General features: G+C 35.7%; 1 protein-coding gene across 1 annotated transcript in view; it reads right to left on the reverse strand.

Annotated features, from left to right (window-relative positions):
- gas2l1 (growth arrest-specific 2 like 1) overlaps nucleotides 1-12,815 on the reverse strand; it is a 53,434-nt gene that overhangs the window by 15,960 nt on the left and 24,659 nt on the right. The window contains exon 2 of the mRNA XM_695912.10: nucleotides 2,944-3,051. Coding sequence (XP_701004.4) covers nucleotides 2,944-3,051 — 108 coding nt within the window. The remainder of the gene's footprint in view (nucleotides 1-2,943; nucleotides 3,052-12,815) is intronic.

Here is a 12,815-nt window from a genome sequence, read left to right on the forward strand (position 1 = left end):
TTTTCATATTAATGTAAATACTAGGCTGTCAGTTAAAGATATTATCTTAAAGCAATAAATCCCGACAACAGCAACATGATAAAAATTGAGTTCAGTTACACTCAATAATATAATAAAAATTCTATAAAAAGAAATCTGCCTATCATTGGTTATATTCATGCTTGATTCTTCATCTAAACATAACGTTTCGGAAGACGGCAGTCAGTCTACACCCAGCTGCTAATACAAAGCACCTTGCCAAACCACTCTTACCAAAAGAAGGCAGGACAAAATAAGCTGAGCTGTTCACAAAGCAGCTGTACAGGCTGAAACAGAATATAACAGAATGCAGGGGAAACAAGACACACATTCCTGCCTACACTCTCTACTGTCCTGTTTAACAAAGGTTAAAAAAAACCTCAAAATGTATAAAAATATGAAAAGTTTAAATGAAAACATTTATAAGTTAGCAAAAAATGCATATATATTTTAAATTAATTCTGTTCTTTTGAACTTTTTATTTATCAAACCATCAAATAACCCATCAAAAACATTAAGCAGTACGACTTTCGTCAACATAATATAATAATAAGAAATGTCTCTTGAGCATTAAATCTAAATATTGATTTCTAAATGACAGAGTCACACTGAGGCCTGGAGTTATTGAGTAAAAAACCTATTTTTACATATTAAATATAAAAATGCATAATGTCCCACAACACTGATCATTGCACTGAATTTTTGATCAAATATAGGCCTCTTTCACAGGTACAAACTTTTCCGGAAAACTACCAGCAATGTTCCAGAACAGGGATCATGTGTGAACAGGCCCTTTTAGAAAATACCGGTAGCTAAAATCGGTTCCACCAATTTTACAATTCACTGTAACAATTCCGGTAATTTGCCAGAAGGCTGCACTGCGTGAACGCAAAAAGAAAATTGCCAGGAAGAATGCATTCACGATTAGAATGTGCCAACACGAGACGTTTACTCCAGCCAATCAGAACATTCAGACGCATTCACATCCGCGCTGTTTATGATAATAAAAGTCCTTCTAAATCATCATAATTTGTAATGTTGTCAAATGTGTAAACAAAGCTTTTTTTAACTGCGGTTAGCGCCTTCAGATGGTAGCATTTTTTCCCCCATACCTATTTTGTCTGACTTGGACTTGACTTATGACTTATGTTACAAGCACAGCCGATTACAACTAACTTATCGTTAATGGAATCAGAATTTACCACTATCTTGAAATGGATATGTGAATGGTCTTTTCTGGAAAAATTCCGGGATGTCCATGTCTATGTGAACAGCATTTATTTTTATTTAACAGTAAAGTTGTTGCAGTAATTTACTGGATATTTGGTGGTATCACTGTGTGAAAGGGGCTATAGAAACTTTGGAGGGAAAAACATACATTTAAAAAATGCGCAGACCCCTAATTTTGAACTCCTACTTTAATTCCTTTAAATCATCATAATCAGTAAAGATGTAATTATCTTCAGTGTGTAATTGTCACCCCTTTGCATTTAGGTAAATGTAGCTGCAGGCAGGTTTGCTTTTACAGTAAGTCCTAATGTAACAATTGAATTGTAGCCAATATGAGCATTGCACTTTTACAGCTTCACTGCTCTGGCCTTTAAAAACCCCTTGGGATTCAACCCCTGAGTCACCATGGCAACAGGCGGAAACATGCTGAAACCATAATTATGATAAACAATAAACAAAGCTAATGCTCTCTTGTGCCAAGGCCTCTGTCTTCAGGGCTTTCAGCAATTCAGTGAGTTTAATTTTCTTTTAACTGACACAGATTAAACCGTGCGACTGAATAATGTGAGTGTCCAAATGATGATAGTCTCAATCTTATTGCCCTTCACCTTCCATCTTTTCTTACTGATGTCATCACTCTGCCTCTGCTAGTGGAGGATGATGTGTACATGTATAATTATAGGCTCAGCAAATAAAAGGCTTCTAGCAGCACCAGCTAAGTTGCAAACACAAACACAAACACACACACAAACATAATGAGGAAAAACATTAAAAACAGGAAAAACCAAGACTGATGACGACTGAGAGAAATAGAGGGATATAGAGTTTCGATCACACCCTCCATGCGGAGGTGAATGAGACTAAATGGAGTTTGATTGATTCAGCCCTGCTGCCCTAGAGGAGGATAAAATTCCATCCAGAGTTTCAGCGAGTAACAATCTGTACGACAAGTAAGATGCATAAAGTGCAAATAAATACCCATAGGCACCCACGCATCAATCCAGAGAGTTGTGTACAGAGCACAGGAAATGACATAGGTCTCTATTTCTGTCCGCATTATGAATGGGTGTGGGTTCTTTTTAGATGAAGCTGGATAACAGACTTCAAGTCTTGAATAGGTCAGCCTGGCAACTGTGTAAACACCATTCAAACCTCGGGATGACTTATTATGGACCTATAATTATTATAGTCTGGCCTCCATTCTGGGAATGCTAAAGGTCCCAATGATACAGTAGCACAGATTCAGGAAGTAAATAACAGAATCGATGGCTTGATATGTGAACTCAGAGTGTGGCATTAAATGAATATGGCCAAATGAATCAGCAAAAATATCTATTTTATTAGGCTATGCATGATGTACCTCTCTGATTTATAATTGCTGACGATGTCTGTGGGTGTCACCATTCAAAATGAAAGTGCCCCTTTTTGCTTATAATGTCTCATTTCTAATCATCATAAATTAAAATAAAAACATATGACAGCTGTGGGAGTCCGAAAAAAATACAACTCTGACCAATGTAAGGAAAGTTTACTGGCACGTGACTTGTTTTAACTGTAGTGGTCCGTTTAGAAACTTTGCCATGTGAAAGCGAACCGCACCAAGAACAAAAATAAAAATTGTAACAATTTTAATCACTGTTTCAAAGCAAAACAATCAATCTACAATTGTGAAAGCACCCTTAGAGTTGTACATACCCTGATGAAGATGAGAGCGCTGGAGTCGCCCACTTTATACTTTCCTTCTGAGACTTTGGTCATGGGGAACTGTGACGGACAGGAGCACTGGCCCAGAATCTCCCGAACCTACAAACCATAAAAAAACACTCTTAAAATACATAACACACAATATGTTGATAATCATGGTAGTTCAAAAAAACATATTAATTGAAAAGATTGTCTTCAGTAGCACACATATGTGCATATGCTGCTCTATACATTAGTCCATAGTATGAAGCTTTCAAAAAAAAAAAAAAAACAGTATGAATTATAACTTTAATCAATGTGAATTATATATACATTACTGTGCAAAAGTCCCAAGCACTATACATGCTTTTTTGGCGTAAGACTTTGGCACAATATATAGTCACTCAGTCTCTTTATTAAAAAAAAACAGAAAATATATAAAATATGTACAAAAAACAACAGCATAACATTTCCTGAAATGTTCTGAAATAATGTGCTGTGTAATATCAGACTTCTTTTAGCTCTTTTTACTTAGCTTTACTTTTTACTTAGGTTTAAAGTATATATAGTCATATAGTTCTTTTGGCCAGGTGATCTCATACAGGCTTTATAATATTCAGGTCTGGACCCTTTGGAGGCCCTTTCATTTTAGTCTGTGTTTCATCAGCTATTCTTTTTCTCTAAATAGACTTTCACTGCAATTAGCAGATCCTTATCATGCTAAGAATGAAAACTGTTACTTCTAAAGTACTTTTAGTAACAAATGGAAAAATCTGTACTTTTCAACATTCACAATTCCATCAATTCAGAAATGCAGCTCAACCAAGGACAAACAGCATTTTCTAAACATTGTCTTTTACATGTCTTAAACAATTAAACCAAAAAAGTTTAAACTCTAACCTAACCTAACTCCAATCCTAACAAACCATACATCATCTGAAAGATAATTTCTTCACCCTGCATGAATCTCAATTTTTAAAAAAGACAAACAATTTTACACTTTTGGCTGGTTTTCTGGTAAAGGGTCACATAAATCCATTATACCATTAGTAAAACAACAAATGTAATGTTGACCTAAAACTTTTGCACAGTACTAACTGTATATATTTATTAGGAATGTTCAGATCTGATCTTGTGATTGGAAATTGGGTCCAACCATCCCCATCTCATTATTTTTTTAACACATCTATATTTATGCGGGGCACAGCGTTAGACCTCTTTCTTGACTTCATACAGAAACAGCAACGTATGCGGCATGTTGCATAAATGCTATTGGTTAAATGCTGGCAAAGTAGAACATGGAAGGAAGGTCTGGGGGTATAGTTATTAAATTGATGAGACTTTTTAGTGCTGTAGCAAATGTCCTTGAGGTAGAGATGTTAGAGGTAGAGATGTTAGTTTTCATGAAGAAAAACATACATTTCCTTCTGTGAACGTTACTACTGTGATGACAGTAAGAGTTAGGGGTGCAGTTCCTAAAAGCACAAGACTGGCTTTGCAAACATTGTGGCACTTTTATTTGTATTTTTTTTGTTTACATGCTTGCCGGGTATTTTAAGTTATTTATCTGTTATTTATTACTTGACTGTTCAAGCTACCTCACAGAAGTGCTCTGTTTGTTAACAGATATGCTGAATGTTAAAATAAGGTAAATTAAATAAAAAATCCTGGATCTGTTTCTTCGCTCTTTGTTTATTCTTTTTTTAAGGTATTATAGAAGTATCTTATGGGGTTTCGTATCGGTAGATGCTCAAAATCAATTGACGGGCTTGAGGGCAAAAAACCTGATCGGGACATCCCTAATTTATTATTTAGGAAAACAAGTCAATCAATCAATTAATCAATCAATATGTTATCACTGTTTGATTACACAACCCAAAAGGACTTAAAAGTGCATTGCCAAATAATTCAGTCAAACACACAATCACACGCATACTTGTAATATCTAAAAATCAACACATCTACATGCAAAATGCAAACAATTCAAAATAATGTGTATTTTTTCTTAATTTCAATAGTCTCAGGATAGCTGAAATACACAATTGATCTCCAAATGTGGAGTAATTTTATAGCCTTTAGTTGTTTACTAGCTCAATGTAGACTATAAAAGGCATTTAGTCACACTCATTCCACTGGATGCTCAGCAGCACCTGAACAGAAGCAGTTTCCTCTGAGTCACATCCCTCACCTCACTTCAACTCTGTACCAGAGAGTGCAGGATGCTGGGAGCATGTATAAGCGTGTGAATGTAACTTATATATGATGCATCATAGGTCGATCTGTTATTGACTCTTCTGCTGAGTTCCTGAGGTGATTGACTCATCGTAAAGAGCCCGACCTTTCCAATTCCTGTCACACCTAAACCAAATCCCTCCATGGGGAAAATAAACAGTCTCTCTCTCTTTCTTTATGCATCTCTCGCTCTCTCCAAAGCACAGAGAAACAAAGAGCCTCAAGTTGCGTCATATCCTGATCAGAATCTGGGACTTGCCCAATGATTAACTCAAAGCCACGTATGGGTAAAACGTAATTCTGGATGTGAAAGAGAGGGACGTAATATTGTGTATTGTGATTTAAAACGGTCAGGTTGGTTGAAAGCGCTGCGCTGGGTGGAGTGTTTGTGAATTTGCACAGACTTCTCTCTATTCTCTCTAGCTCACTCTGATGTTGTTTGTTGTCTTTGAAAAGACTGGCGTAAATGAATGTGGCACCAGGACAACAAACACGGCAAAAGTCCAGGAGATCAATCAAGATCCGACAAGGGAGAAGCAACGCGAGGACAGGGTTGAAACTCAGCAAGACAAAAATCTGACTCACACACACACACACACACCTTTGTCATTTAAAAACGGATGAAGACACAGACACTTAGTCAGCAAATAAGGAGCAATTATCACTAATTAAATGTCAATGTCTGCATATGGGTGTATCTTATAAAGATTGATGTCAGTGTTTTATTGCAATCCAAAATAAAAAGATGGTTTCATATAAACACTCGAATTACTGAGGCAGCCATTTTAAATTTGACAATTTTGTTCAAATAACACACATATATACTATTCTTGATTATTCATGGGATGTAAACAAAAACAATGATCCCAAAGTATTTCCTGTTTTACATTTTTGATTTCTATAGCTTCAGAGAATCTAAAAAGAGCCACATATTGATAAATAATATTATGATAGCTGTTTTAACACTAAATTATGATTGAATAGCCTTTTGTTACAGTTATAAAATAGTTTGATAACAAGCAGGAAATGTTCATGGGCCAATGACATGACCACATTGAAATGGTCTATATGAACTACAATGGCCTGACTTTTCCTTTGTGTATGTAAATTTCTTTTTTCTTTTTTAAATTACAAAACACAAAAGAGTTCTGTGTATATCCAAAGAGCTTAAAATGACCAAGAGGCGACACTCTGGTGTAATTTGGGAAACAGCCACTAGAGGGCGCGGCGGCCATTTTGGAATGAAAACTCCAATAGAACAACATGCATATTATAAGTCTGTAAAATAAACTATTAAAAGTGCTGATGTTCGTGATAATATGTGTTGTATTGTCGTCTTTCAGGTTGTATCTCAACTTTAATGCGCTTTTTGAATAAATAAATAAAAAACAAAGCAGGTGCTTGCCATCGCGACAGTAATGAGATCCAATGGACGGCCAATCACTTTCACTCCAAAATAAGACCTCACTTTATAATAATACTTTAAGACCTCATCACCATGTCAAGTTCTAGTCAGTATCAAACCTTTAACTTAATAACATTCATTCATTTTCTTTTTTGGTTAGTCCCTTTATTAATCTGGGGTCACCACAGCCGAATGAACCACCAACTTATCCAGCATATGTTTTACCCAGCGGATACCCTTCCAGCTGCAACCCATCACTGGGAAAACTTAATAAACAGTTGTTAATAATCGTTTGTAGTTGAGTAAATCAATGTAACACAACCGTGCAACAAAACTCAGATAAGCTCGGAGAAAAAAAAACAAAGCTTGAAAGAATAAATGACGTGGTTGTTTTCGGTGACAAGCATAGTTAAGCCACTGCTTAAACTCGTCTTTCTCCAACCAGGATTAGGCAAACTCACATTTTCCCATTTTGCCGTCTGTTTCGCTGTATAGTTTCGCTACATGTAAAGAGTGTCACGTCATCTTTTTGCGTTTGTTGCAAATTACGTGACATCACCTGGACGGAGGAGCTTGGCTGGACACATCCCGGCCTGAACCAATCAGGTAGATCTAGCACGCCATTGTTAATATTAGAAGAAAAAAATATATATTTATGATTTTTTTGTAGTCAAACACTTTGGACAACAGTTGAATAAAATTGAAGATCTCGTAAAAACGCTTTTAATTTTTTTTTACTTTAAAAGGGCTACATTTTCTCATAATTGATTTAGCAACACTTAATACTTTTTAAGACCCTGCAGACACCCTGTTTTCTCATAGCAAAAATAACTTTGTTCCAGAAAAGACTTTTCAAAACATAATTAAAAATAAAATTAAAAAACTGCTCATGAGCTATATTACCAAAAGATTGTATCTTTAGGGAAATGGCTTCATAAAATATGACAACAGACATTCAAGGCTTAATTCTAAAATCTCAATTGAAGTTTTGAATGTAAATATACTGTAACAAAAATGTAATTCTGTACAGTTTTATTTGAACAGTCAGAATGATGGCTATAACCATCCTAGTAGCTGAACAATTCTGTTAGTTTTAATTTAAAAATAAAATCCTAAAAAGTTAACAGCAGCTAGCTCTCTGCAACTCTCACATGGTCGCCCACTGAAGCTAAGCAGGATTGCGCCTAGTCAGTACCTGGATGAGAGACCACATGGAAGAGCTAGGTTAGTGAGACCAGCAGGGGGTGCTCAACCTGTGGTCTGTGTGGGTCTTTACGCCCCATTATATATATGGGGACTCTATACTGCTCTATGAGTGCCGTCTTTCAGATGAGATGCTAAATGAGGTCCTGACTCTGTAGTCATGCTAAAAAGAGTAGGAGTTTAACCAACCCAGGGTCATTCTGAAAATGTACCTCTATATACATTTCTGGAGAGAGCAAAAAACGTCACAGGAGGTCCGTTTTTTTGCAGTTTTTATTTTCACGAATCCGCCAGAGGCCGCTATGTACAGTTTTTCAGATTTCAAATTTCTCCCACGAGTGCCATTCGCACCTGCTGTTCTCGCGTAAATCAACCAGAGGCTGCTGACGACTTACTTACTGACTGATGCACCCACCCTCCCCCTTCCCTAAACCCAACCAATAGTGTTTTAAAAATCACAGACTAACCCGCCCACCCACTTGTCTAAACCCAACCGCTGTGTTTTGTAAGGCAATCCAAAAAAAAAGAAAAGCCCCCGTCTGATTTTTACCACGCTTTCAGATTTTACCACATTCCCACCTTGTTATTTTTTGTTTATTTTATTTTAAGCCTTTTGTTTTACCTGCTTTCTAGAGCTGTTCTTGAACCCTGGACTTGAACCCTGTCTTTGAGGTCAACTCTGCTCTACATCTTAAGTCCTAACTATTAAGTAAAAACTATTATTATGATCATAAATAAAAAGAAATAAAAAGAAAATTAATTAACAAGTTTAATTCAACAGCACACATTAATGTACGGGGGAACGCTGTTTTATATTTTTATTGTTCTGAAAACCTTTTTTTTTTTCGCTTTAGCATGAACAATTTAAGCTGTCCTTGATTTCACATTGAACCACTTGTGCAAACACAAGCAAACTCATCTTTGTGCTACATGGACAAGGAGTTTCCACAGCCGAGAGGTGGCAGTTTTCTGCTGGAATAATGAACCAGATTTTCTACCACAAACACAGACTGTAAGACTTGACTGACTGTAGTTTGACTTGGAGGCTCCAGAACTGCTTTTTAATAATTTTCATTTTCCATATTATTGGCCTGCTGGGAAGATTAGAGGCTAAAAGCTAGAATATTCTATAATTAGAGCGAACTTCATGTCTATTTAGACAGCATGTGTTTGACTGTTACCACAGAGCCAGAATGAGCTTTTATATAGACTCTCTCTCTCTCTCTCTCTCTTTGAGTTCTGTGTCTCTCATGCTTCACTCTCTTTGTCTAGACATCTGCTCTGGAAAGTCAGTAAGCAGTGACTCTTTATGGTTTCTTTCCATTACATTGTATCTAAACCACTTGTAAGTGATGTGACAAAACCAAACGTCTTCTATTAAAATCATCACAGTCATCAACATTGCATACAAATATTCTTACAAGACGTGGTGATAATTAATAATATCAGATTTTGTTATAAACAGAGTCAGTGCAAACGTCTGAATATAGGTGAATTTCAGCAACGCAGTGTGAATGACGCGAAATATAAAATGTGTTTAGCATGAAGGTGGAAATAACGCAAAATCAAACTTTATATAAAAATTCGCTTGAGATAAAAAACTTTCCATACAGTAAGCAAACTAGAACAAGTGATGCATGGTCTGAACCCAGCATTAATGTTACTTAAAATTTACTAATAAGACTTTTAAGTGTTACCGACTGTATTTTATAAACCTTTTGAAGTTTATTTGTTTAAACACTTATTAACTTTAAATATTTATATTAAAAATTAATACATCAGCAGAGTTCCAATAATTATTGGAACAAAACATATTGACACTCTCAAATGCCTTGCTGTTACCCATTTTAAAGAGCCCCGATTATGGGTTTTTGAAAATGACCTTACATGTAGTGTGTAACACAGCTCTAAGTGAAGTGAAATATCCAGCTAAGGCTTAAATCTGAAAGTGTGCCATGTTTAAAACTATTGATTCATCTACAAGAGTTGACTCAGAGTGGTCCAAATGTATCGTCTTGATAACAAATCTTTAGTCGTGTCGGCGTGACGTCGATACAGAACGCAAGTCCTGCCCACTTGTTGTGAGTGCAGAACCAGAAAATTAAAACCCCTGGCTCCGCTCACAAACACTGTAAAAAGTAAAAGAGGAAGACAGACACTGTAGCAGATACTGGTTGAATCATGTCATGAAGACGCTGTGCTCTAAAGTGTGTGGGAAAGTTAGTGTTATTTTTTTCCTACACAAAGATGAGGCAGTGAAGAGTCAGTGGTTGAAGTTTATTTAGCAAAAATACCTCAGCATTATAGCCCCAGCCCTGTGTTGTGTTCCTGTCATTTTTCTGACAAGTGCTTCAGCAATCTACATGCTTACAACGGGGGATTCATTGGACGTTTGTTAAAGGGAGGATAAGAAAAGATTATTGATGTATGGGAATTTGTCAGAGTTAAACAGGAACTTTACAGTACACAGTTCATGGACCAGTTCCTTCCTCCATTTCACAGGTGTAAGTGAGCGTCCATGTTTTCTCTAGCTTGCAAATTATGTTTTTAATTGTTTAGTTTTATTTGTAACTTTGTCTAACATTTGTATCTGGTTAACTCTTTATATTCTCATATTGCATCTAAAACCACTTTGAGAATGCGATACCACTTTGTTCACGGATTTAAATGCATTTGTGAGCTTGCGATCCTCTATTGTTTGTTGTTGATATGGCCACTATCAGCTGTTTCTACACATGTGTGGCGATCAAGCTTTAACATAGTTCAGCTTTTGCCACTGTGTGAATTATTACTGAATGTGTGTTATGATTAAGAATAGAGCAATATGCTGGTGTTTAACTGCATTGCTTTAATGCACTCCTGCACTGGGCTCACAATTACACTCTGCACTCTGACTACTTCAAAACTCTCTATCTTGCGCTGAATGCAGTCGACCAATCGCAACAGACTGGGTCATCGGACCAATCAGCCCAGATTAGCATTGTGCTAAGGAGGGGTTTGGGAACAAATGAATTGCTGAACGAATCATATGGGAGTCGTTGAGATAATTAAGTAAAAAGAAATGCTTAATATAAGAAAATGAAAGTGTTTTTTGACCTTGCATGCATATCAGACTGCTGTTGGAGACCCCCAACACCAAAATATGACATTTTTTTAAATACATAATAGTTGCTCTTTAAATGTGAACAGGTTGGCTAATCAGTACACAAACCATTAAATAAAAATTGTATTAAAGTTGCAGCAGCAAAAACAGTTGACTATAGACTAGTGTTTCTTTTAGTAACAACCACACATTTTTAATAGATGTCGGAAGTCAGCCTCTGAGACTTATTAGAAGCTTGAACGCAATACAAACAGAAACTGACTTCAAACAGAATAAATGGACATGAGGGAATACAATTAAAAACTACAGAAGTACTAAATATTGAACTTCTATGCTCAATAAGAGAAGAATCAACTTTATATAGAGCTTTGTAGCTGAACTGGACTCCCTCTAACGTTTTCACAGCATTTCTTTGTTGATTTTAGCATGTGGATCCGCCCTTGCCAAATGTGAGAAGTGGAGACGTTATTTAAATGGCTACCAACTACTGTCAGCAGCATACACACAATGTAAACATTGCAGACAATGAGACGCTTCTGTTATAGACTGGGAAAATGCTGCTTCTGCATTGGTCTGAAAACTGTGATAAAAGAAGAAGACCATAGATGAGACAGAACAAGCCATATAACATCTCTCTCTTTCTCTCTCTCTGAAAACTGAAGTCTGTGTTATGCATACAAACATGTCCTGAAAAACATACTGGCAGACTGAGAGAGCTGGACACCTGATGCTTCTGAATGAATGGATTTGATAATGCACAGGGGGTAACAATAAAGACAAATTCACTGAAAAAAAAAATGAAATGAATGACCACTGGTGAGACACTTATCCAACCTGAAGTGCAATTTCTAAAAGACATCAGCAGTAATAAAACTTTCACTGACTGGGATTCATTTTCCTGTAAATGATGGAGAAATTTAATTTTAAAGGGATAGTTCACCCAAAAATCAAAAATGTCCACACCGATTACTCGCACTCAAGCAGTTTTAAACATTTATGAATTTCTTTCTTCTGTTGAACACAAAACAAGATATTCTGAAAAAATGTTAGTTAAAAAGAATTCATTGATAAACTTAGTAGAAACAAAAAACAGTCAATGGCTGTTCACCCCCAGCATTCTTCAGTATCTTATTTTCTGTTCAACAGAAAAAAAAACTCAAATAGGTTTTGAACAAGTGGAGGATAAATAATTAATGATAAAATTTATATTTTTGAGCAACCTGTCCTTTTAATTATCTATTTTTAATTTTAATTAAAAATTAATATAATTAATAGATATAAATGTTAATATTTTTAAAAATATGTATAATATAATATAAAAATCAAGAATCTCCAAACACTAAACCAAATGAAATGAATGATTTATTATTGTGACAGCTGCTACACAAATAAAATTGAACTGAATATAATATTTCTGTGACGCACCATTATGCAGTCTTGTTTCACATGTACATACAGTATCCTACATACTATTTACTCATCCTGATCCTTACATAAACTGGATAATAAGACACACTCCCTAAACATACACCTAAACCTAACAATAACAAAATTAGTTACATTACGTAACCTAAAACATTCTAAGGTAAAAACAGTATTAGCACACGTTTAGTACGCCTACTGTAAAATAGCATAACCATTATTTCTAATAGCAATCTGGTCAAAAGTCTTTTGAACTCATTCTCCATGTACAGTACGAATAATCCAAATAAGTCACTCAGATCTCAAGGCGGTTTGTCAATACTGTGTTCTCGCCTGCAGAGTAAGGGTAACAGAGTCTTTGCAGTAGTAGATCCAAAGTTATGGAACAACCTGCCGAATTTCAAATAAAGTAAAAACACATCTTTTCCCGTGTTTTAAAATTGTAAATAATAAATGAGTATATTTGTTTTTATTTATATTACTATGCTTATCTTTTTCTTTTCTTTTCTCTCTGTGTTC

The sequence above is a fragment of the Danio rerio genome, chromosome 5, assembly GCF_049306965.1.
Source record: "Danio rerio strain Tuebingen ecotype United States chromosome 5, GRCz12tu, whole genome shotgun sequence".
NCBI lineage: Eukaryota > Metazoa > Chordata > Actinopteri > Cypriniformes > Danionidae > Danio > Danio rerio.